The sequence below is a fragment of the Thermobia domestica genome, chromosome 10 (assembly GCF_964235325.1).
Source record: "Thermobia domestica chromosome 10, izTheDome1.hap1.1, whole genome shotgun sequence".
NCBI lineage: Eukaryota > Metazoa > Arthropoda > Insecta > Zygentoma > Lepismatidae > Thermobia > Thermobia domestica.
In genome coordinates this window covers 36022225-36049149 of record NC_137463.1, presented here as the reverse complement: position 1 = coordinate 36049149, position 26925 = coordinate 36022225, and the positions used below count along the sequence as shown (strand labels likewise).

The 26925-nt window shown below is 35.1% G+C and overlaps 1 protein-coding gene across 1 annotated transcript in view; it reads left to right on the top strand.

Moving 5' to 3' along the window:
- Nucleotides 1-26925, top strand: part of LOC145661960 (sodium-dependent proline transporter-like) — a 109741-nt gene that overhangs the window by 11152 nt on the left and 71664 nt on the right. Inside the window, exons 3-4 of the mRNA XM_081727310.1 lie at nt 10079-10242; nt 23682-23904. Of these exons, the coding sequence (XP_081583436.1) occupies nt 10079-10242; nt 23682-23904 (387 nt within the window). The remainder of the gene's footprint in view (nt 1-10078; nt 10243-23681; nt 23905-26925) is intronic.

Below are 26925 nucleotides of genomic sequence, written 5' to 3'. Positions count from 1 at the left end.
ATACCCTCTGGCTTACTTTTAAAGTTATTGATGTTCTTCATTTTTAGAGTTATCTAATAAAATATGACATAAGGACATCTGGTAACAGTTATTAGTTTGTTCAATAACATCTTGCAGATACTATCTGGCTTACTTTTAAAGTAATTGATGTTCTTCATTTAAAGAGTTATTGAATAAAATAGAAAGTAAGGATCAGGCAACAGTTATTAGTTTGTTCCATAGTTTCTTGCAGGTACATCTAGCTTACTTTTAAAGTTATTGATCTTCATTTTTTAAAGTTATTTAATAAAATACAACATAAAAAAGAGAAGAGTATATAATATGATATGGTTCGAATCAGTGCATTCCTGGTTGGGCAAAAGTAGAAATTAACATACGAGACTCATATGAGGGTCTGTAACACACTCATAACTAATGTAGCGAATATTCTTAACTGAAATATATAACACGATTGAATCGTGTTTCTGTCCGGGAAAGCCATTTTATGACCTGCAGGGGTTCGTGTCTTCTTCGGTACGCCTTGATTGTGATAGTACTGGGTTTGATCCTTATGTGTGCGTTGTCGGAGTAAAGCCTTTAACAACATTACGTAGTTCGGATTTTATAGATCCCTAGATGGGCTCGGACATCTACAATAGTCCGGGACTCGATCCTTCGCAACTTATATATCTCCTTTAGTATTTATCAACAATTTGGATCATCCATCAAAGCCTACCATATAGCCACTGGACACACAACTTAAGAGTTCGAACCAGAACGTTTTAGAGAACCAGCATAAAAGTAGATTCTAATTGTATATTTAGCGCTGATGCAATTTATTAATGTACGAATTACTAAGTTGCATAGGCGCTAATCACTCGTGCTGTAAAGAAAAGTGAATTAGATTACTTCTTAAAATTAACACATATAAAATTTAAACCATTATTATTATTTTGAAAGGATACTCAGATTTTCATTTTTCGTTTAATTAACATCACTAAAACTTCACAAACATATATTATATTATATTCAGGCACTTCAATTGGATAACTAATTATGATAATGATATTTTAATTTAGGCCCATTTAATATAAAGAACGCGGTTGCTACGAATTATTCGTTATATTTCGTCACATTGTTGATTTTTACTATTTCAGTAGCACCTTTTACTCACTGTGACACTTGAAGAGAAACTGTTTTTCGCGGTTCCAGGGGGGCTGTCTAGAAGGTTGCGGGTTGGTTTCTTTCCATCTTCTTTCTGATGAACAGGTAATTTTTACTGCTTGTCTACTCCATGTCGCTGAAATAACTTTTAGATTTACACTTCTAAACGAACTTTTTAAAATTATTTATGATCTTCATTATTATAGAGTTGATTCAATAATACGACGTTCAAAATTACTACATTTCGCACTTAACAAAAATTAAACATTGTTTTAAGTTGCTTGTTCATTTCAGTTGTTCGCACCAGTTTTTCGTGGTAACTTCACTGAGTGTATTCGTCAAACTAAAGCACCTTTTTTCTCCGTCTCCTTGCGTTGCTAAGCAACAGCTCGGTTTTCTATGCAATTTTGTGATGTTAGAAGTTAAAAATAGCTATGACAACCCATAGATAGGAATTTTTAGAGACGATGATTGTTTTCTGTGCTGAATTTTAGCTCCTTATTTGGGAAGGAGAGAGGAATTCTACGATCTCCGTCGCAGACGAGAGGCACATACATATATGCACATTCGTTTGTTGGCTGAGAGAAAAATTTCTTGAGAGCACTTTTATGCGAGGTTTATTTAAAAAGTTAAAATTTTCTTGATAAAAATTTAATAAGCTGAACCGTATGGTTACAAAGGCGCTCGACAGGACGTTTGCTTTTGAGCGGAGAGGAAAACAAACAGAACCCTGCAACACTGATCACTTCACTAGTGTCACCAAATTTCATTCACTGGTCTTTAAAGGGTTAACATCAGCTAAGTCTTCTTGAGATGATATAACGAAAAATTTTTAAAGTCCTTTCGGAAATACGGTAACGAACACGTGGGCTATACGAAACGAATTTCGGATTACAGTTGGGCCATAATTTTAATAAAGTTTATCAATGTCTTTCATTATATTATTATTTGTTATTTTAAAACATTTAATTGCCACAATTTTAAACACACCAAAACATAAACAAAGTTGTTATTTTTTTCAAAATAGCACATTTAATAATTTGAACAACCAATTACTGGCATTGTTTACCATTAAACACAAAATTATTACATTTATAAGTATATTTGATAATTATTGTAACCTAAAATATTTACTAATGTAGTGCCTTGTACTCTTAAATATAACATGAATTAATTTTCTTACTATTATCAAAAAGCATTCATTTTCAATATTTACTTTCATTGAAAACAACTTCCAACATTCTTGAAAACTAACACAACAAATATATATTCATTTCCATTTATTTTTATTAGTAGTGGTATTATTTTAATTATTATTACTACTATAAAACAAATATATGGGACACAAATTAAATTCAAATATGAACACACGTAAATATTTTCAAAATATTGGTTACGGTATGAAAATTATTACTTAAATCTACAACAACACTCGTTATCATGATATTTTACATTTATTACATTCTGGTTAAAACTCGACCAAGAATGGACTGAGCAGTGGATGGTTTGTTAGACCATTACACTTTTTAAAGTGTCTGTCCTCCGAAATTTCGAAGATACCTACCCACATTAAAGTTTTTATTTGCTTCCAACCCGGAGATGAGGGTTACTTATAGAATAAAAGGTTTATATTAAAAATAATATAGAAGGGTATAATCAGTGTGCGAATTAGATAATCTATATTGGGGGGGATAAAATTAGGCCAAAGGACATAATCTGATGGTTCAAATTTCAAAATGAGACAATAAATGCATTACCCCCATATATATATATATATATATATATATATATATATATATATATATATATATATGTGTGTGTGTGTGTGTGTGTGTGTGTGCGTGACATCTGTAATAAATAAGAGATTTATTAATTTAATAAATCTACTGATAATAACTATGCACATATATATTGTCTGACATACACCCCCACCTCTAAACCTTTCTGAACGTGTTTCAATGTTGTACTCACTCTTGTCCCCGTAGCTCTCTAAGGTTTATTTAGTTAATAATTCGGCTTGAGCGATAGCCATGATCACAAGCATATGTTAATTTTTCCACTCATATTGATAGCTTCCACTTTGCATTAATACATACAGGTTGCGAAAAGAAACCTACTTCAGTCTTGTGGAAACCACTAAAATTATCAGTTAAACCGGACATTTTTTAAAAAAGAAAATCTAGATATTAGCCTATCAAATAAGAAATGGATTGTTGCTGGTCCCGATTTCTCACATCAAGGTCAAATCGAAGGCCAAATATTTAAAATCTCTCAATTCAAATTTCGAGCTTGTGCTTCTACTTCCCGCTAAAGCTGTGCTCATCACGACTTTTTTTCTCCAAATATCGATTCCGTGATGGGCACGGAAAGTCAACACTTAAATATTACTTTACTGTTAGGTTGAAGATGAGTTGATTTACTATGGGCTACGTTATTCAAATAAAGTAAAACATTACACTGAAGTTTTTCAGACAACATTAATTGCGTGTACAGCAAACTGTACAGCGAAAAGATGGAAAAATGAAGGGTTAACTTTAAAAAAACCCGCTCCAGTTGAAATGCTTATACAGACACGGACAATGACACGGAGAACCAGTCGTATTACAAATGCTGAAACAAATCTTGAATTATTCGCTTATTCACCTAAAAATCACCTTCATTAACATGTGTACTCACTAGGAGCGTATCCCCCAGCGTGTACGTTAACATATACTTACGAGAGAATACCTATATCTCAGATTTTGAGTACAGTTTCAAAAGTTCATTTCCGTAAACTGTAAAAGCAGTGATTACTATGCTAATTATCACAAATTAAATGCAACTTTTGAGTTGCATACACACAACCTACTAGGGAATGAAGACCATGTGCTAACAAAGCGTACACTGGAAAATGAAATAACAATAAAAATTAAAATAAGATGATAATCGATACAAATGTAGAGGATGAATATGATGTGTCCGAACTTCGCCAAGTATGGTAGAAGAAGCTATTTGTTCACTTCTTCTTGGCCAACCGCTAAGAACATTTATAAATCTATATGTGGCTTTGTTATACGCAATTAGTACATTCAAATTCACAAACGATGACGAACTGAAGGGTACGAAGGTACAGTTGCAAGTAACAACCGTAGTCATAATAATATAGTTCTACTAAACAACGTTGAAAATAGTGGGTAATTAGGTGGTAAGTAGAAATGACCAAAACTGAACAGTTTACATCGATCATTTCGAAATACAGCTAGAAGATTAAATTTACAAGAAATAACAAATATCAGTGAAATTTGGAGTTATACTAAGCATAGTTTGAGGGGGAAAGCGATCATCCCCAGTGGGGATACTTCAGCTGACTTCTTGGGGGGGAACAAAATGTGATTGAGGGGGAAAATCCCCCTCATCCCCCCCGGTAATTCGCACTCTGGGTATAATACGAAAATTGCCTACTCCGGGCATTACATAAATATAATGTTACCCAAGAATGGGAGGGAACCTCATCTCATGCCTTAGCATACATCTTTGCTGGTTTTCCATTACTTTGGAAAAGAAAATACCAACGGCCATCTGGAAGTCGCATAGCTAATCATAGATGCCTGCTTATATCAATACATACTATGCAAGTACTACAAATCCTGGCAAAATAATTATATTACTACACATTTTTTTGAAATATCAAAACCATTGCAAGTGTCGATTTCATACAGTACAAGCAGTCCGGCTCAACGAAGTTTTGTTTATCCTACACCTACTCGAGGTTTCTTCAACACAAAAACAATTTTCAAAGGCTTCATTTGCCAATAATCAAGTAATGTGAATGAATATACTAGTATGAGATTTTCATTAATCCTGATTACGTTAGAAAGCGGTAGCTCAAAACACGAAATCGGTTTTTCAACATGTATGATTGCTGCATAACACAAGAAATTGACTAACTTATCACTCCTTGAGTAGCAATTACTTTTCTTTGTAATAATTTTCGATGTGCACCAATTTCACTGTATTCAGAGTGAACCCTAAATTGCATTTTCTGTTTCACTAGGTTTTTCCATTTACCTGTATGCTTGACCTTTGCCATTACGTCACGATCAGCTGATAGCACACTACTGATAGTAGTTGATGATTGACTTTTAATTTTTCTATTACGTTCACTTTCAAATCGCTTAGACGTAAAAGATTTATTCACCCGATTACCACGTTCTTCCTGAAAAGGTTTGTGGTTTTTATTACTTGCAGGTGATGCGTGGTCAGCACCTGACCCCTTCACTAAGTCATTGATCGCTAAGTTACTAGTGTGATTTGATTTAAAATTTCGGTCACTTCTTTCAAAAATACATGTAGAGTATTGGTTACCATGGTGCGACAAAACAACTTTACGTTCACGACTTCTTGTCTGATCATTGGTGCGACTGTGACATTTATTTTTTAAAGAACATTTACGAACACACTTGGAGAATTTTGAAAAACAATACAACATGCGTTTAACTCTTTTTAGTTTCCGTTTGACTTTACATACTTTCTTTTTATATTGCCGGTGCTTTTTGCCATATTGAACCTGTAAATTATATTTTCTTACCCTTTGACAAACTACATTTCGTAACCTACTGAAATTTTCTTGACAGGTTTTTAATCTCTCTTTCCACGTTACTGAGTTATAGTCATTACCATTAGGCCTACCTGGCATAAAGCCGTTTGTACTATCTTTTAAATACACAATTTGAATGCAAGTGACTATGCAAAAGATGACATAATTCATTTGTTCTATTTGTATGTTTTTAACTTTCAACTCACAGCTTAACGAACTACTCTTTTCTTGACAAATCTCTACAACCCTAACAGACACAAAAAATAAACAAGTTTTGTGAAACGGAACGCATTCTAATCTACTGGTTAGCAAGGAGCCAGAGAAACAATTTTTCTTTAACAAATCTAATACACTACAAGGCTGCGTGAATGGGCTACTCTCATTCCCCTTTTCAACGCAATTTATTACAACTCTCATAAACCTTTTCGTAGTGGAGCACGCACTGCATCCATGAATGCCTTTTGTTCCTTTACAAAACAAACAAACAATAGCTGGAACAGCTGGCTGTTCACTCATACACACAGCTACGCTAGACGTGACGAACTCGATGGTCGGTGGAGGTTGCAAAGAGACAGCTGGGTTGAGCTTGTTATTCTTTTTTTCTGTTTCTTTTCTTTTTAAAATGCTATTCGAGAGAGACAACAAATTTTTTGGCTTGGCCTAGTTCAACATTAACGTAACTAACAACAGGAATGATTTCTTTTTTTACTTTTAATTCACACTCAGATATTTCTTCAAACTGTTCAAATTCATTGTCAAGAAATTCAACATTGGCTTGTTTTAAAACAATAGGTGGTGACTGAGACCTAACGCATGGCAAAATAGTACAACGTTTAACACATTCATTTCTCACTGTTTGTGCGTATATTTTTCGAGCTACGGGGGCAATGTCCCACAAAGTACCTACGGACTCATATTCAACAAATTCTAAGCTACTTTTAGCAAATTTTCTTTCTAATGGTACTGTTTTCCTTTTACGACTCTCGTAATTTTGAACATTTTCTAACTTATTAACACTTACAGAGGGATGCGGAAATGTTACAATTTTAGGAGGATCAGCAACCGTAACCCCTTTTGGTGGTACTGTTGCGTACTGTTGCGTACTGTACAACCTTTCTTTCGCAATACGTACTATATCTGAAATTTCAAAGTCGATCTTCAACTTACGTTTAATATCTGACAAAGAAACAGATTTTGATTTAAAAATACATTCATCTTTAACCTTTTGATAAAACTCAGATTTGCGTATTTCATGCATTTTAGCCACAATTTTATCTTCCACTCCTGCTCTATGTTCTATATTGCTTTCTAAAAGAAATTTTGCAGCTTCCTGTTTAGCTCTTTTACGAATTTTAGATACTTCCTGATTTACCTTCAAAGCATTTTCAACTTCTCGCAATATAAATGGTTCTATTCTATATGTGAATTGTCTTTCTACTATTAAATACTCTGTTTCTTTTAAAAATTTTCGCATTTCCTTCATGACAGGTATCATTTTTCCATTCACATACATGATGATTGATTTACGAATGCCAAAACAACAAAATTAAAAAGCACTAAAAAGGCACTACGATTTACCTTGATCAAAAATACAATTAGCGTCGCTTTTATGTGGTTTTATCAAACGTTCCAGTACATAGATTACTAATTTCAATTTAGCGGTTCAGGAATTCTGTCTCAGTTCGGAGCGCCATTTCTATAACCCGATTGGGTTCGATTCTGACCTGTCCCTGTTCGGGAAGACATTTCTATAACCGAGAGGGGTTGGATTCTCTCTGTCCCTGTTCGGCAAAGCCATTTCTATTACCCGAAGGGTTCGACTCTTGTTTGTCCCTGTTCGGGCGCCATTTCTATAACACGATTGGATCGTGTTTCTATCCGGGAAAGCCATTTTATAACCTGCAGGGGTTCGTGTCTTCTTCGGTACGCCTTGATTGTGATAGTACTGGGTTTGATCCTTATGTGTGCGTTGTCGGAGTAAAGCCTTTAACAACATTACGTAGTTCGGATTTTATAGATCCCTAGATGCGCTCGGACATCTACAATAGTCCGGGACTCGATCCTTTGCAACTTATATATCTCCTTTAGTATTTATCAACAATTTGGATCATCCATCAAAGCCTACCATATAGCCACTGGACACACAACTTAAGAGTTCGAACCAGAACGTTTTAGAGAACCAGCATAAAAGTAGATTCTAATTGTATATTTAGCGCTGATGCAATTTATTAATGTACGAATTACTAAGTTGCATAGGCGCTAATCACTCGTGCTGTAAAGAATAGTGAATTAGATTACTTCTTAAAATTAACACATATAAAATTTAAACCATTATTATTATTTTGAAAGGATACTCAGATTTTCATTTTTCGTTTAATTAACATCACTAAAACTTCACAAACATATATTATATTATATTCAGGCACTTCAATTGGATAACTAATTATGATAATGATATTTTAATTTAGGCCCATTTAATATAAAGAACGCGGTTGCCACGAATTATTCGTTATATTTCGTCACATTGTTGATTTTTACTATTTCAGTAGCACCTTTTACTCACTGTGACACTTGAAGAGAAACTGTTTTTCGCGGTTCCAGGGGAGCTGTCTAGAAGGTTGCGGGTTGGTTTCTTTCCATCTTCTTTCTGATGAACAGGTAATTTTTACTGCTTGTCTACTCCATGTCGCTGAAATAACTTTTAGATTTACACTTCTAAACGAACTTTTTAAAATTATTTATGATCTTCATTATTATAGAGTTGATTCAATAATACGACGTTCAAAATTACTACATTTCGCACTTAACAAAAATTAAACATTGTTTTAAGTTGCTTGTTCATTTCAGTTGTTCGCACCAGTTTTTCGTGGTAACTTCACTGAGTGTATTCGTCAAACTAAAGCACCTTTTTTCTCCGTCTCCTTGCGTTGCTAAGCAACAGCTCGGTTTTCTATGCAATTTTGTGATGTTAGAAGTTAAAAATAGCTATGACAACCCATAGATAGGAATTTTTAGAGACGATGATTGTTTTCTGTGCTGAATTTTAGCTCCTTATTTGGGAAGGAGAGAGGAATTCTACGATCTCCGTCGCAGACGAGAGGCACATACATATATGCACATTCGTTTGTTGGCTGAGAGAAAAATTTCTTGAGAGCACTTTTATGCGAGGTTTATTTAAAAAGTTAAAATTTTCTTGATAAAAATTTAATAAGCTGAACCGTATGGTTAGAAGTAGCTAAGACCACTACTTTCCTTAATTATGTTTTCCAAGGTGAGTAATGTTTTCGATATGAGTTGACTTCGTGTTTTAGATAAATTTTGAACCAAGTTTGAGGGTTCATTTAATTATCTAGGTATATCTAGTATAAACAACTACAGTGAAACCTCTCTAAAGCGGACAGTCGTGGGGAATCAAAAATTGTCCGCTATAGAGAGGTGTCCGCCTTCAAGAGGTTTCAGTATTTTCTTATGTAAATTAGTAAGCTTGGTAATATACAATTAGAAAAAATATTTTTGCATGAATCACCTATTTACGAATATTACCTGCTTTATCCTCTGTCATCCAATACTCTATGTTCGAGGCACAACATGGAAATAACATGTTATAGTTCTCTGCACTTTACACTTATCAGTACTTCCTTCGTTTTCAGTATGGCGCTTTAATTTGTGGGGTAATTGCAGTCCTGAATTGTCCTTTTAGAGACAATATATATACCTTAGGGCAAAAAATACTAAACTTGTCTTCTGGTTGGTTAGAGACTCCAACGGGACAGTAGCATAACGTGTCATCCCTAACGACGGGCAACTTCAATCACTTTTGTGTCTAAAACAGCTTGGGTGGGAGTGGGATGCAAGCAAAAGACATAATAGTGTTCTTAAACAGAAACGCTTCATCTAGTTGCTGAGCAGACAGTTGAGGAGGCAAAATGTTGTCACAATACTTCCTTGGTGACACATGTATGAATTACTAAAAATGCATTTTTACTACACTTTTCAACTTATTTCTAGAGAAAGTGTCCGTAATACGGAGGTAAATAATACGTATAAAAGACAGAAAAGACTGTCCGTGTCCATGCTAGAGAGTGTTCGCTTTAGAGAGGTTTGCCAATATGTTTTTTTTCCTATTACAGTGTTTGGAGATTACAAAATATGTCCGTTAAGGGAAATGTCCGCTTTATAGAGGTGTCCGTTAGTAGAGGTTTCACTGTATTAAATTTGTTCTATTGTCGTATTCTCAATAAATTTGTTTAATTTTGTGTAGTGTAAAGGTAATTTTATGTCTTGTAATTAACTATCATTGTTTGAAAGAATAAGAACGATACTGCAAAATGAAGATATGAACAAATAACTTTCTTTCAGGTTCCCTTACTTATGCTACCAAAATGGAGGTGGTGCATTTCTTATTCCATACTCGATTTTTTTAGTTTTTTGCGGAATGCCGCTCTTTATGTTGGAATCTAATCTCGGCCAATTTGCATGTGTGGGATCTATTTCCGTTTGGAGAATATCACCTATGTTCAAAGGTAACATTTCTTATAATCTGTGCTATGTTCTGCAATTATCATTGATAATCTTATGATTTAGTTTGTGCTTAGTCAATATAATTCAACTGTAGTGTGAGAAAGAATATATACACTATGTGATCAAAAGTATCCGGACGCCCCCCAAAACATACGTTTTTCATATTAGGTGGATTGTGCTGCCACCTACTGCCAGGTACTCATCAGCGACCTCAGTAGTCATTAGACATCGTGAGAAAGCAGAATGGGCGCTCCACGGAACTCATGGACTTCGAATGTGGTCAAGTGATTGGGTGTCACTTGTGTCAGAAGTCTGTACGCGAGATTTCCACACTCCTAAACATCCCTAGGTCCACTGTGTCTGATATGATAGTGAAGTGGAAACGTGAAGGAAGACGTACAGCACAAAAGCGTACAGGCCGACCTCGTCTGTTGACTGACAGAGACCGCCGACAGTTGAAGAGGGTCGTGAAGTGTAATAGGCAGACATCTATCCAAACCATCACACAGGAATTCCAAACTGCATCAGGATCCACTCCAAGTACTATGACAGTTAGGCATGAGGTGAGAAAACTTGGATTTCATGGTCGAGCGGCTGCTCATAAGCCACACATCATGCAGGTAAATGCCAAACGACGCCTCGCTTGGTGTAAGGAGCGTAAACATTGGACGATTGAACAGCGGAAAAACGTTGTGTGGAGTGACGAATCACTTTACACAATGTAGCGATGCGATGGCAGAGTGTGGGCATGGCGAATGCCCGGTGAACGTCATCTGTCACCGTGTGTATTCCAACAGTAAAATTCGGAGGTGGGTGTTATGGTGTGGTCTTGTTTTTCTTGGAGGGAGCTTGCACCCCTTGTTGTTTTGCGTGGCAATCTCACAGCGCAGGCCTACATTGATGTTTTAAGCACCTTCTTGCTTCCCACTGTTAAAGAGCAATTCGGGGATGGCGATTGCATCTTTCAACACGATCGAGCACCTGTTCATACTGCACGGCCTGTGGCGGAGTGGTTACACGACCATAACATCCCTGTAATGGACTGGCCTGCACAGAGTCCTGACATGAATCCTATAGAACATATTTGGGATGTTTTGGAACGCCGACTTCGTGCCAGGCCTTACCGACCTACATTGATACCTCTCCTCAGTTCAGCACTTCGTGAAGAATGGGCTGCCATTCCCCAAGAAACCTTCCATCACCTGATTGAAAGTATGCCTGCGAGAGTGGAAGCTGTCATCAATGCTAAGCGTGGGCCAACACCATATTGAATTCCAGCAGTACCGATGGAGGGCGCCACGAACTTGTAAGTCATTTGCAGCCAGGTGTCCGGATACTTTTGATCACTGATAAATATTAAATAGGTAAAATATGAAACAAGCATAGGAAAAATGAATGTGCATCTTTGAAAAGGTGGAAAAATATACAACAAAAGTTGACATTTCTGGTAAAGATACTTGATCACACTAAAACGGCATTTCTCAAACTTCTTCTAAGTGGGAACCACTTTTAATTTAGTAAGAAATATTAATGAACCACCCTCCTATTGTTCCGTTCGAAAACATATTTAATATTTTTTATACTATTTTGAGCATATACCATTATACTTATGTTGTTTTATATAGCATTATTTAAAATTTCCTTCCTTTTATAACTAACTCTATAACCTATGGAACGCCGAGGTTCAATGCCACGTTCCATCTGCGAGATCCATCTTAATATTGTCCCCCCATCTGCGCCTAGGTCTTCCTAATGGTCGTTTTCTCGTTGGACTTTCAGTTAAAACTTTGAAAGCGTTTCTGTTTTCTTCCATTCTGTCTACACTTGAGCCTCCTAGATTTTATAACCCTAATAATATCTTGTAAACGATATAAATTATGTAGTTCCTCGTTATGCAGTTTCCGCCATTCCGCATTCCCGTTCCTCTTGGGTCCGAATATTCGTCTTAAGATCTTGTTCTCAAATACTTTCAGTCTACGTTTTTACCTCAGAGTAAGCGAGCATGTTTCGCAACCATATAGCACAATAGGCATGATTATCGTTTTATATATTTTAAGCTTCAAACACCTCGACAGAATTCGCGACGACAAAAGATTTTGAACGGAATAATAAAACGAATTTCCTGATTTTAGTCGACATTTAATTCCTTGGTTTTATACTGGCACAGTATTATTAGTAGAAAATACAGATTAGTTTTCAGGGTCGGATCCAGAATTTTTTGAGGGGGTACACCAATAACTACCAGTATATTTGAATTGAATTGGAATTTTTTAAATGCCTATAGGCATCTGTGGTGTGAATGAGGAAATGTCCTTGAAATACTGTCTGTTCTCGGTGAATCCTTTCCTTTCAACTTTTAGAAAATTGACTTAAACTATCGATTTTGTAAAACTTCCCTTTGTTTTAAGCCAAAACGGAAACATGACAGCAGAAATTTTCGGAAAGTGTTACTATTTTCACTGCTAGCTTCTCAGTTTAGGTAGTGTATATTGTAGTGTCCCACGTGTTGTACGGTAGTGTATAAACAATTCCACACGCCAGTGTTTACAAACACCACCACGTGGTTTAGCAAGAAGATTCCACACACCAGAGAGATCTATTATCACTTGCAGACGACGGGCTTCTGGCCCTCCCACGGAGCAAACGATGTCAACTGAGCAGCAGCGCGACCGCCACCCAAGGACCTCGATAAATTGGCTGAACATCGTCAATTCGGTACCAGTTTTCTGGTGTCCCTCCTACTGTTTGCCACGGAACATTAGGAGTAATCTGACCCCAGGGCCTCTAGTCTGCTTAGAGACTACGCTTATCCTATCTCGTGGCTTAGCCTGCTTCGGGGCTCTGTAGGGATCCTGTCTGCGACCTTACGCTCAAAGACTACCTATAACTAACCTTGCATACTTAGAGAGATTATTTGTACAGTATTTTGTAAAAATACTTTTTATAGTGGAAATTTATAATAAAAGCCGGTAGTGAGAGTCAATTACGGACGCTTTTTTTTTATTAATGCTCTACCTTTAACCTATATGGGACGAAGTTTTACAATATTTACAACGAAGGGGGGTGCACGTGCGCCTTTGCACCCCCTAAATCCGGCCCTGTTAGTTTTTATTTTAAATAATGAAAGCTATCAAAGATATAATAATATTTCTAAATAAGCTATTAGGGTCTGTATAATTTTTACCTTATTAAATTGTGCAATATATTATTTGCATAGTTTGTTCCTGCCTGAGATTCTCGACAATAGTGTGTGATATGCAACTCACTTGAATTTTTATTTATCTATTTTTTGGAGGGGAGGGGCTACGATGACCACAAGGGCAGATCTTGAGAACTGCAATTCGAGAGAAGCTGCACTAAATAAATCACTATAAATTATTCTACATTAAAAATAATTGAAACCGCACGTTCTATAACAGCGCTAGTCCACTTTTTCGCACTATATGAATTATAAATATCGTTGTAATCGTCTAACTGAGTTCCATCGTTTGACGTTCAAAACAACACTGGTTCCCGTGTCTTCCGCATGTTACTCACGTGTTGAGTTTCATTAGTACACAAGTCCATGCATTCTCCTGAAAAACAAACAGCTGACACGAATTTAGCGTGACTTCGCTCACATTAAGCTAATTAAACGTAAGCAGAATGTTGTATACACACCTGATGATTGGATAAAAATCATAAAATGCATCAAGAAATATTAATGTAGTTAAAGTGGAACAAAATATGATTAAAGATTTTAAGGCTGATTTTTCTAAAATTAAAGAACCGTCTTCACTTACTAAATAATAATAGAAGTGTAAAGTGACATTTTATAAAATAATTGAATACAGATCAAAAACCATAACTGCAACAAGACATCAAGTGGCTTAGTTACAGAAACATTCATGATGACAGGAAAAGCAAAAGTTGATGAGGAAAACTTTGGAAAGAGCATATAGAGCTAAAATTCCCTGAAAGCTGCTAAAGCCAAGGATATTGAAAAAAAAAAATACCTGTCCTCAATTTTACCTGCAGAGCAACCTTACTTTCAGACTAGTATGGTAACACTTCTCTCACAGACTCACTTCTGGACCAGTATGGTAAAGATCAGACTCCGAGTGCTGAGGAATCAGGAAGTGACGTGTGGAATTCTGATTAAGTGAAGGAAAGATATGAGTAAACTAATTATGTTGTTTGTTGAATTACATTTTTGTGAAAATAGAGACTGCGTTTATGCACAGTGACTGTTTGTTGTTTCATTTCCAGACATTATTGCTTAAACATCAGTATCTATATTTCTTTTCCAAATCAGAGTTATAGTACATAGGCGGAGTTTGCCATAGCATATTGGGGGGGCTATCCAAGGGGTCTAGGTAAAGGGTATTTAATGACTTCAACGGCTTTACTGTCATGCTAATAGTTGGTATGATATGTAAAAGATGTAGTGGAAAAGGGTAAAATAAATAAAGAATTGCATTAATTTTAAATCTTTAATAGTTAAAAAAAGTATTAAACGAGTATTAAGTTAAAAGCATTAAGTTAAGGATTTAACTTCTTTATTAGTTAAAACGTATTAAACGATAAACAAAAACATTAAGTCATGACATTGAAAATGATAGGTTTAACTATTGCATTGAGAACTTCGAGAAAAACACATTTTTAATTATTGAGTAAATGATCAATACTTTGAGGGTTTAGGCCTATTTTTACATAAGGGTTATCTTTCTTTTTTCCTTTTTTGAGCTGTAGATATCAACCAAACTCTCTATATCCAATTTTCTTACAACATCTGATTCGGAGTATAGGACCATTAAGTTGTTCATCCTTTCTTGGCCCATAGTGCACCGCAACCAGTTGTGAATCCGCTTCATTGCTGAAAAGGATTTCTCACAGGTGGCACTATTTGATGGCAAAACGAGAGCAATCTTCAAAAGGGTGCCAAAACTTGTGTATGTCTCTGAGCCGGTCGTTAATACAACTTCCATTAATTTTGCAACAATTTCTTTTAGCGGGTTTCTTTGCAGATCTATACCAGAACTTTCCATAACTCTTCTTAAAACTACCACTTCTGCCTTTAGTATATTTCTATCAACTTCAGGTATAGAAAGCATTTTGATGAATGGTTCTGCTCCAGCTTCATCTACTCGGATAAACCGTTCGCTCGCATCAGCTATTTGCAAAGCCCGCCGCTAAACCTTCTTTTAAGCTCTTCTGTTAAAATGTCTAGCAAAGGGTAATAAAAGTCATTTTTGTACTTATTTTTGACAAATTCATCCCTTTTCTGCAAATTAGTGGTTTCAGGATACATATCATCTCTATCTCTCTGGCCTACTGAACTACAAATTACAAAATCATCTAGGGTTTTCGATATCACTCGAGGTCGTTTAGGATTGGAGCTATTATCTGTAGCTATACCACTCTCATCTTTGTTTTGAAAAATCCTTAGGTCAAACTCGTTATCAAAAGCCTTTATGTCTAGCCATTTCTTGTCCAATGAGACTTGGTTTCGATTGTTAGTTAGCTCTTCGATCATACCCCTAGCAACATTTGAATTTTGCGCAATTGATAAGTCAGCTTTTTGTAGAGCTTGGCTAAGTACATTGATTAATGGCAAGCACTGAGAAAACACTGACAAACATACGATAAAATCCAGTGAGGTTACAGACGAAAGCAGACCCTTTGCTTCAGGGTTTTTGGGATTCCTTATGTCAGAAGCTGTAGCTGTGAGTGCAGCGATAACTGCGGAATAGTTTCTTTTTACAGATAAAACTGAATTGGCTCTGCAAGGCCATCGAGTATCGCTTAGTTTGTGAATTTCATGAGGTCCCGGGCTGGTAATGTTTAGCTCTCTCTGAACTATATGAAACTCAGCGTGTGTGTCAGGATAGCTGAAGTATTGGCACAGACATTGCATAATGTTAAAGAAATTGCAGCTTAAATCGTTGTCCTTGCAAGCTGCAACTAGAACTAGGTTTACTTTGTGGGCCAAGCAGTGGACATAGATTGCGTAGGGGTTTTGTTTTTTGACGATAGCTTGTAAACCATTGTTTATTCTAGACATTACACTCGCTCCATCATATGCCTGGCCAACCATCAACGCACTTAATCCAATATCTCCTAATTTTTTAAATATAACATCAGCTAATGAAATAGCAGACCTTGAAAGTGACACATCTTCAATGGCTATTACTCTTCTTTGATCTCTTGTCCTACTAAATACCTGACGCAAATGCAAAGCTGCTGAGTTCTATGGGATTTTGCTTCATCTACCATTAGTGCAAAAAATCCAGAGCTATTTATTTCGTCTACAATTACTCTTAAAACTTCTGTTTTTATGATGCACAACAACTCGTTTTGGATATCAGGGCTAGTCATGTTAAAATACTTATTGTATTTTTCTTTGAAATTTTCATCGTACTTAGAAAAAAAGTCACATAATTCCAAGAAATTTCCTTTGTTTCCTGATATATCAGACTCATCATGACCCCTTAGAGATAAACCCTGCTTTAACAGATATAGCAATATATCTATTAACTTTTTCATATAGTCTCTGTTTTCTAGTACTAGTTCTTTGTGGTTGTCGGACAATAATGTTTGCACGGACTGACATGGTTTTCTGTATTCAACCCATTTTGTCATAGAAAAAGAACGTGCTATACTAATGGCATGCTTATCTAATTTCTCACCAGCCTTTTTCAATTTTTCATACCCTTTTCAACAAATAACTCTTCTCTGTTGCTTGAGGGAAATTGCCTACAGGCAAAGCAATAAACTGCATCGTTTTTAATGCTGTATTCTACCCACTCGTGCTTTTTGTAGTACAAAACAGAAAAGTTGCGCTTTCTACTACCTGGAAAGTCTGTCAAAGGAAAATGCTGCAAGATTGGACGAGCTGGTCCGCTACAAAGATCACCTAGGTCATTTGCTAAAATTCCAAGTGAAGGCGCAAGTTCAGTCTTTCTTCCTTCATTACGAGATGGCAACTTATGCAGGTTAGGAGTCTGTTTACAAGCATCACTTTGCACTGCTGGAGTGTTATCCATAGTTGAAATACTGTTATTTGCAATAGGTTTTTGTTCTCTTTGTTTAAAAAACGAACGAATGTCAGGCTTAGGTTTTTTGCTCATTGTTTATACACACATAACACACCACACTGTCTAAAACTCACGAGATGACGGCTTACACTGAACTACTGAACTGACAAAAATGGCGGAGTTGGCGGCGCGGGATATACTCAGTCTCTGTGTTTGACAGTCAGTGTTGCCAACGGTAATGTTGCATTTCCCTGCAGCGACCTATATATATATATATATATATATATATATATATATATATATATATATATATATATATATATATATATCCCTATACATTGGGTAGCCTGAAAGATGTGTTTAATCCATTTATGATAATGAACGAATTATATTTTTCAGTAACAATCGTGAAAAATGGTTAGGAAGCAATGCAAATAAAGAAGATGTTATAACTTTTTAACGTAACAGGTATAAGTTGATCAGTTGATTAAATAATGATATTAAGCACCTAAAAAGGTTTAAATTGTTTTAGCTTAGATTTTTGGGGGGGCCTGTCCCCTCAAGCCCCCCCCATAACTCCGCCCATGTTATAGTATCTAAAACCAATGTAACAGACTAATGAGTACCATAATAACACAAGTCCAGTATTTTCAATATTTTATTACAGACAAATTACTTGTAATATTTGTTGTTTTAATACTTAGTGACATTTGTTATTCAGCGAAGTGTAAGTATGAAAAGAAAATCTGATTTCCATGTTAACATTACCAAGAAATATTTAGCTTTTTTTTTTTATTTTCTCAATATCTCTTCAGCTGGACTTGTGTGATTATGCAAGCCATGACTTCAATTTTGCTCAACCATCCTTATGTCTTCTAATAATGACCTGATTTTTTGATACCAGAAAAGAAATCACAACACTGCATGTTGGGGAAATATAGTTGACGTGTGTGCAAGCCAATTTCTGCGGAATAAATTTGTTAGTATAAAGATACTGTGCACGTGTTAATCTAATCCAACTTGTAATCCCCAGCTCTCCACCTAGAGCTTCCTAATTTTCAGTATTGCAGGGGACCTTTTTTTGAATCGTAGACGGAAAGAACTGGCCACTATGCTTTTAATGCATTAGTTTAGTATCGTCAAATAGCTGGGTTGGGTAAATGGGCTAAAACTTGTTTTCAAGGATGAATACTCAAACATCATTCATATAATACAAGGATTCAGCTCAAATTACTCAAAATTTAGTAAATTTCTAATTCGCCCTGTTATATACTATGATTCTGAAACTGTCTCTCTGCCATTTTTCATAGACTTATTTGGCAAGGCCTTAACAAGCCTAGCTAACGCTTCTGTACCAATTCTTCATCCCCAATGTTAAATATTATGTCAGCACTTCTGGAATATAGCTTTTTTAGAAAGATAAATCGGGAAATTCCCGGTGGGAACTTTAAGTTAACTTTTCCCAGTTATTAATAAAATTATTGAAAAATTATTATATTGTTATATGCATCACAAGTTCTCTTAAAGCAATTATAAAGCAGAAGAAAAGTTTTAAATAACTGTCTTATATTCAATACTAGTATCAATTACCCGCTTCGCTGGGTTAAATTAATAAAAAATGGTAATATGTTCCGTAAGTCAGTCACTTTTTACTATTAGTAAGGCGCTCTTTGATATCGGTAATTTTCGATCATTTTTAAATAGCCCCTTCCCTCCGCATGTTGTTTGGCATCGAAAGGGTCATTGTTCATCTCAGTGACCCTGAAAACTATGAATTCGACACTAATATCGGTCATTTTCGATCATTTTTAAATGTCTCTTCCCTCCCCACCTTTAAATAACACCGTCAAAGTAATACGACAAAAGGTTTAAACTTCATCTAGGTTGTAAATTTGATCGAGATCGGTCCGGCGATTTAAGAGTTATTAAGTTTTATTTATTTTTATATATATATATTCCCCTATCCCTCTTCCCTAAGTTTTACCGCCAAACAGAAATGATTTAAAAAAACATCTCAGGAACAAACCTCATCTATGTTAAAAATATGATCGAAATTGATGGTTTGGTAATTAAGTTTTATTTATTTTATCAACTTCCCCTCCCCCTCCTCTAAGTTCTATCGTCAAAGTGAACAGATAAATACCATTCCAGGCTCGAACCTCATATCTGTAGAAAATTTGATCGAGACCATTCGGGTGTTTCATGAGTGATGAAGTCACAAAGACAGTCACTTTTTGTATTTTTTACATACCTTCCCCTTCCCCTCCCCTAGGTGCATCGTCAAAGTTAAATAACGGAAATTATCCCAGGCCCGAACATCTTTTATGTTGAAACTTTGATCGAGATCTGTTGGGTGGTTCAAGAACTAAGTTTCATTTATTTTTATATATAAATATTCCCTCGCCTCCCACTCCCCTAGGTTTTACCGTCAAAGTGAAAATATGTTTAAAAAATTCCAGGCCTGAACCTCGTCTGTGTTGAAAATTTGATCACGATCGGTCGGGTGATTCAAGAATTATTAAGTTTTATTTATTTTTATAGATCTTTCCCCTCCCTCTCCCTCCCCTAAGTTCTACCGTAAAAGTGATGTGATAAAAACCATTCCTGGTCTAAACTTCATCTATGCTGAAAATTTGGTCAAGATCGGTCGGGTAGTTTAAGCGTCATGAAGTCACAAAGACAGTTACTTTTAATTTTATTTTTTACCTTTATCTCCCCTTTCCTCCTTTCCTAAGTTGGACCGTAAAAGTGGAATGACGAAAACATCCCAGGCTCAAACCCTATCTATGTTGAAAGTTTGATCGAGATCGGTCGGGTGGATCAAGAGTTATTAAGTTATATTGATTTTCATATATTTCCGCTCCTCCCCTCCCCTAAGATTTACTGTAAAAGTGAAATGAAAAAAAAAACTTTCCAGGTTCAAACCTCATCTAGGTTGAAAATTTGATTGAGATCGATCGGGTGGTTCAAGAGATTAAGAGTCACAAACATAGTCACTTTCAATTTTATAATATAAATTAGTCTTGTCTTCAAATATTATAAAAATGGAACACATTTTCAAATCTAAAACATGCCTCTATGCACGAAAAACGTCTTAATATTTATACCCAACAGGTTCTTTTTTTCACATACGAAACCTATATACCAAGTAACTGCTTACAAGAAAAGTATGCTTTGTAAAGCCACTCCAGTCAGTTCTTTCCCATCGTCTAATTAAAAAAAGAAGAAAAAAGTGTCATCCGTGGAAAGAGACTCTATCCCAGCGTTTCCCAACCGGTGTGCCGCGGCACACTGGTGTGCCGCGAATGGACCGCTGGTGTGCCGCGAGGAAATCGAAACAAAATTATTAATTCTATAGCAACCAAATTGCAAGACATAGGGGAAAAATGTACATTTTAATATTTCACATTACTATGAATTTCTACCATGGAAAAAATTACTGTAATTGTAATATATTATTCTATATCTATTACTGTGTAGCAGACAGTATTTCGACTCGTACACATTTCCACAGTTAGCTGCTATGTTACGCTTCAATTAAGAGTCATACTAACACCGAGAAATGGAAGCACTTGTACGGTACGCGTCAAGTGAACGTTCGTGGAACACTCATTTGCACGTGAATGACAGAACAACACTTTGTTCAACAGCTGTGTTTTGACTTCGACGCATCGCAAGCTGTGTGATTGCAATAATATGCACCGGTTTTGGTTAAAACAGCAAAGTTAAAAGTACAAGACATTTGTTTGTTCGTTCGTTATTTAGTGATCTTCGTTCTTAGTGAAAGGTTGGATACAGTTTTCAAAAAAGAAAGCGTATTTTTAAAAATCTGAGTTCTGTATGGTATTTCATTGCAATTGCTTTCTATTTTAAAATTAGAATAAAAAATAAGCACAATGAATTAGCATAGGGGAAATCCAGTAATCGAGCTTTCATCTCTGTGGAGGAGATCAGTAATCACAGAAAAAAAATACCATGGTATTTTATATTTGCAAATAATAATAATAATATCTATGAGTGTGCCGCGAGAATTCAAGTTACACCCGTGGTGTGCCGCAAGTTGAAAAAGGTTGGGAAACGCTGCTCTATCCCATCCAATTAAAAGTTTTAAATACAACCAGAAACTTAATTCTAAATCCTTTTGCCTACCAACCGCCAAAAAGACACATCATGATGCGTTAAAGATAATAAGTGCTAATTTTCTAAGTGCTTTTGGCACTTAAGCCAATAAACAATTATTAAAAATAATATTCGTAATTATAACACCCAATATTAAAAAAAATCCAATACATCAATTCCAATACATGCATTTAAAACAAATATACATCAAAACTTCAGACTAAGGGAAAAAAATAATAAACTCTAGAACCTAAATCTATAAAATAACCACCATTTTTTCTTCCGAAACACCAAATAACCATCCAGCCTCAAAAAATGTCAAATTTTGTAAGTATAAGTAAATACGTAAGCTATTTACGCAATGCAAAACCATCCATAAACCATATTATTATTTCTAAAACAAAATGTTAGCTTGTAAAAAAATGAAATCTTTGAGTTTTACGTCCCACGGTTATGCCGACTAGGCTAAAGGACACGGTGATGATGGGAAATGAGTGAAATGGTGGAATGAAGAAAGTGGGAGGAAACGGGAGAACCCCGAGAAAAACCCATGCACACCGTGTTTGTCCACCACAAAGTTCACTAAGTTATACGACAAAAGAGAGAAAGCAGTTCCTTGTATTGTAAGCTTTCGCTTCTTTTTTAGTTTTTGTATTTTTTTGTCTTTACACAATACCTAGGTAATGAAGGAGGGGATCTACTATTAACGTGACTTGAATCCGGTGGCAGCTGCACAAATCATTATGCAAGATCAACTATTACAATATTTGTCGTTCCCCATCAAACTATCGCGCCTTTAAGACAGTTGGATTACAAGCCAACGCCAGCGGTTTCGACTGAAAAGATCAAAATAGGGTGTTGAACGGAAAATGTCAAAATATAAGATTAGAAGTTAGGGATAAGACAAAAAAAAAGTTCAGTATGAGAAATGAAAATAACAAGTTCAATTAGAGAGTTACGATAGAAATCTGATAACTTATCAAGTTATAGTACTGCCAAAATTTCTTGAGCCGTGGCAAAAATGCGAAGTAAAGCTCACACCCTCGACACACCTACGCGTTTAGCCAATAAGGGTTCAGCTGTTGCTAAACGAGAGAGCCTTAGCGAAAGGGAGTGGAATTCTTTCGGCCGATAGGAGCGCTTGGAACGGAAGACTAGGTGTCAAGTCAATATGGTATATCTAGAGTTGATTATTTTAGTAAGTGTTCTCGGTCTATTGACCAGGTGAATGTATTGACATCCGACGTTTCGAATGCAGACATTGCATTCATCTTCAGGGATTGTAATGAAGAGACCGAAGATACGGGCATGTATATATGGTAACTATATAGGGACAAAGCTATGAATGGAGGCTTGTGATTGACTGAGAGGAAATGCTACTTCTGATTGGCTGAGGAATGTTGGCTTCTGATTGGCTGTTGTTGTGGCTACGAGAAATAGCTTTGTTGATTGTATCTTTTTTGTTCCTGAAAGGTGCTCATCAGTTAGGGCTGAGTTGAAATTCTTTGTCTCTATTGAGACTGTTCCTTTCCCCTGAGATAGCTATGGCTTCTATTGTTTTGTATCAAAAATTGCTGCACTTGGCTACTATGGTGGTATTTATAAAATCAATTCTGTGTCCAAGCTCTACGCTATGCTCTGCTAATCCTGATTTTCGGGTTGCTAATGTCTTACGTAGCTGTTGTGTTCTTTGCATAGTTGTTCAATTGTACGTCCAGTCTATCCTATATATGCTCTGCCACATTCGCATGGTATGCGTTATACACCAGGAGTGCGCAGGTAAAGGTTTGAGTCTTTCACCGGTTTGAGTAATGATCTGATGTTGACTGGAGGTTTATGAATTCACAAATATTTCTCGTTCATACAAATAATGTTGATTTTTTCGAAGTACTGTTTAATTAATACACTAAAAGAACCTTGTGAAAATTTAGTTTATAGAAATATCCCCCGTGACTGTATAGTTGCTTAGGCTAGGTTTCGGTAACATAATTAAGGATGATGGGAAGTGCAAACCAACTAAAAGAATATTAGGATGTAAGTACCAAGAGAAATAACCCACCAGTAAAAGAATAAATAAAAGTGACTCCAAACATAAAATATGCCAATAGAAACGATTAGAAGTAAGAATAAAAAATAATCATTTTCATTTGTTTTAATTGGAAAGAAAACTATTTGAACATCAAAGCTAACTAGAAGATTGTCTCTTTTAAAAAAAAAAATTCCTGAATATTTTCTATCTGATAGCATTAGAAGTAACCTAGTTTCCTCTTGAAATATGTAGTTTATAAAAATTGTTTATATTGCAGGTGTTGGATTTTCAACAATATGTATGACAGGAGCAGTGTCCATTTATTATAATGTAATTGTCGCTTGGGCATTATATTACTTGTATTTTTCATTTCGAGAAATATTACCTTGGACTACCTGCAATAATGAATGGAATACAGAAAATTGTGTAGACCCTGGTAATATACTGAATATTTCAGACACCAATAAGTCTTATCAGACCAGTACCCAAGAATACTGGATGTAAGTATTATATTATGCATTGCGGTTAAAATATTTTTGTGACGTCAAGAACTATTACCAATATTTATACTTTGTAATTTTCGGCTTCCGATATATAAAAGCTGAAACTTTGAAGTCAGTCATTTAACTTTTTTATAATTAGTGCGAAGTCCATCTTCAAGATATTTTGGAAAAGGTATTAGGCTTTAAAAAATTATTTACATAGCTATTTGTCGTGTGGTACAAATATAAAATTATTACAACTTCACAAATATAAACTACGTATTTAAATAATTCTATTATGAGTGAACAAAACAACTTACTTACTTCATAACTATGTACTAAAGTTTAACATGAAATCAGTCAAATTTTTGCTTTTATATTTATTTATTTATTTATTTATTTATTTATTTATTTATTTATTTATTTATTTATTTTGCGTTCAAGAGACCACAGTATTGTACATTTGTACATGCGGTATAGAACATGTCAAATTCTATTATTGTCTATATAATAAACTACTACTATACTACCTTATACATCACATTAGTCTTACAACATGATACATATATGTACATAAAAATACCATACCTTATCTATTCATCTACCTGATTTTATTCATAGTGCGAGAATCTATAGTTTTTTTCTTTACATTATGCTATCTTCATTTAGTATATAGGAAACACGTATTCAAGATATTTGATTATAATAATATATAAATAAATATGACTACTCATTTAATAATAAAATAAAATACCTTACTATTGATTCATACAACTACAAGTTTCTAACTTGAGCATGTTCATAAAATTCCGAGACAGTATAAAAGCAGTGCTCTTGTAGGTACTTTGTTAGGCTTTGTTTAAAGAGGTGATCAGATTCTGAGTTTCTTATGTTGATGGGTAAGCTGTTATAAATTTGTATTCCTGTATATTTTGAACCTTTTTGGTAAAGTGCTGTATTATGAATGGGAATTGCAAAATCGCTTTTGTTTCTGGTATTGTATGTATGAATGTCACTGTTGCATTTAAGAGACGGTTTCAGGTATTTTCTTATAAAGATTGCCGTTCGTAATATATAAAGGCAAGGCAGTGGGAGAATTTTAAGCTCACGGAATATTCTTTTGCATGATACTCTTGATTTTGTACCTTTCATTGTTCTCAGTACCCTTTTTTGAATCTTAAAAATTGTCTTACTTTCTGCTGCGTTTCCCCAGTGTACTATTCCATACGTTAGTAAACTCTCAAACTGACTATGATAAATTACTTTTAATGCTGATATGTTGAATGATGTCTTCACACTTTTTAAGGCATAGTGCAATTTACAAAGTTTCTTTTGGAGTACAGATACGTGCCTATCCCACGTTAGTGTATCACTTACCAGCCTAGAAATTTCGTTGCTTTAACGTTACCTATAAATTTATTTTTAATAGATATGATTGGATTATTTACATTTGTATTTCGAGAGTGATGAAAGTTTATTACTGTAGTTTTATCGGTATTTAATTTTAATTTATTATTTTCAAGCCATGAGTTTAATTCTTCTATTGTTTGTTCGATACTAACTTTCATTTTACTGTCAGTGTATTCAGTAATGGCTAGACTTGTATCGTCAGCAAACATGGTTGGTTTGGCTGTTTTTATGTAAGCTGGAAAATCATTGATGAAAATTATAAAGAGAGTAGGGCCTAAAATCGAGCCTTGTGGATCCCGCATTTTATTGGTTTGATGTCAGAGGTATATTTGAAAGTTGTACCCCACTGATCCGTGTAATCAATTTCTACGGCTTGATTTCTATCTTCTAAATAGCTTTGGAACCATTTATTTACAACTCCTCTTACACCGATATTGTTTAGTTTTTCGAGGAGTATTTGATGCGAAACAAGGTCGAATGCCTTAGTTAAGTCAAGAAAAATACCAGTACATTTTTTCCTGTCGTCTAATGCATCCCGAATATAATCGAGATAATTAAATATCGCCGTCTCAGTTGACTTTTTGCGTTGGAAACCATTTTGAGCAATGTCTATTATATTATATTTTTCCAAGAAGCTTACTATACGTTTTTGCATAGTTGATTCAATGATTTTTGAGAAGGGCGAAAGTAAGGCAATGGGTCTATAGTTTTCTACCTTATACCTATCATCTTTTTTATGAATTGGTTTAATTCGTGCTAATTTTAATTTTTGAGGAAACTGTCCTGATGAAAAGGAAAGATTTATAAGATATGTCAAAGGTTCCTCTATATAAGCGGAACTTTTCTTCACTATTGTCATTGGAATGTTATCAAAACCTACTGACCATTTATCTTTTTGCTTTGAAATTATTTGAGCAACTTCGTTAGGTATCACTGGCTGAAGTAACATCGTTCTTTGTAGCCTATCTTCCGTAGATTTTTTTTTCGAATTTAGTATCCGTTACACTTTTATTTCCGATTTCAGTAAAATAGTTGTTCATAATATTAGCAACTAATACTGGGTCAGTTATTTTAGTATCTACATGATTCAATTCAATGTTTCCTATCTCCCTAGAAGATGCTTTACTATTTGTTTCACTCTTTACTATTTTCCAAAGTGTTTTTAATTTATTTTTTGAACGCTCAATTTGTTTGTCATATTCCATTCTTTTAGCCATTTTTATTACACGTCTATATATGCGCTTGTAATTCGCGTAATATCTATTAAGTTCCGGGTCCGATAACTCTTGTTTGACTCTTTGTGTCAACTCTCTAATTGTTTTGCTGGATTTCTTTATTCCTGAAGTTATCCACGACTTTGTCTTATGTGTGTAAATTTTACGAGTGGTAGTCGGGAATGCTGCATTAAAATAGTTACTATATATATTAAGGAAATATTCCCAGGCTTTATCTACGTAGTTTGCTTGTAGATATCCTCCCATGTTTCACCGCTTAAGAGATAGTTGAAGTAAACCACATTGTCTGCACTAAAATTTCCTTTAGTGATAGTTTTCGATATTTTATTAATATTGCTACTGATTACATTTAGAATAGTAAAAATTTGAGCTTCATGATCGGAAAATCCGGTAT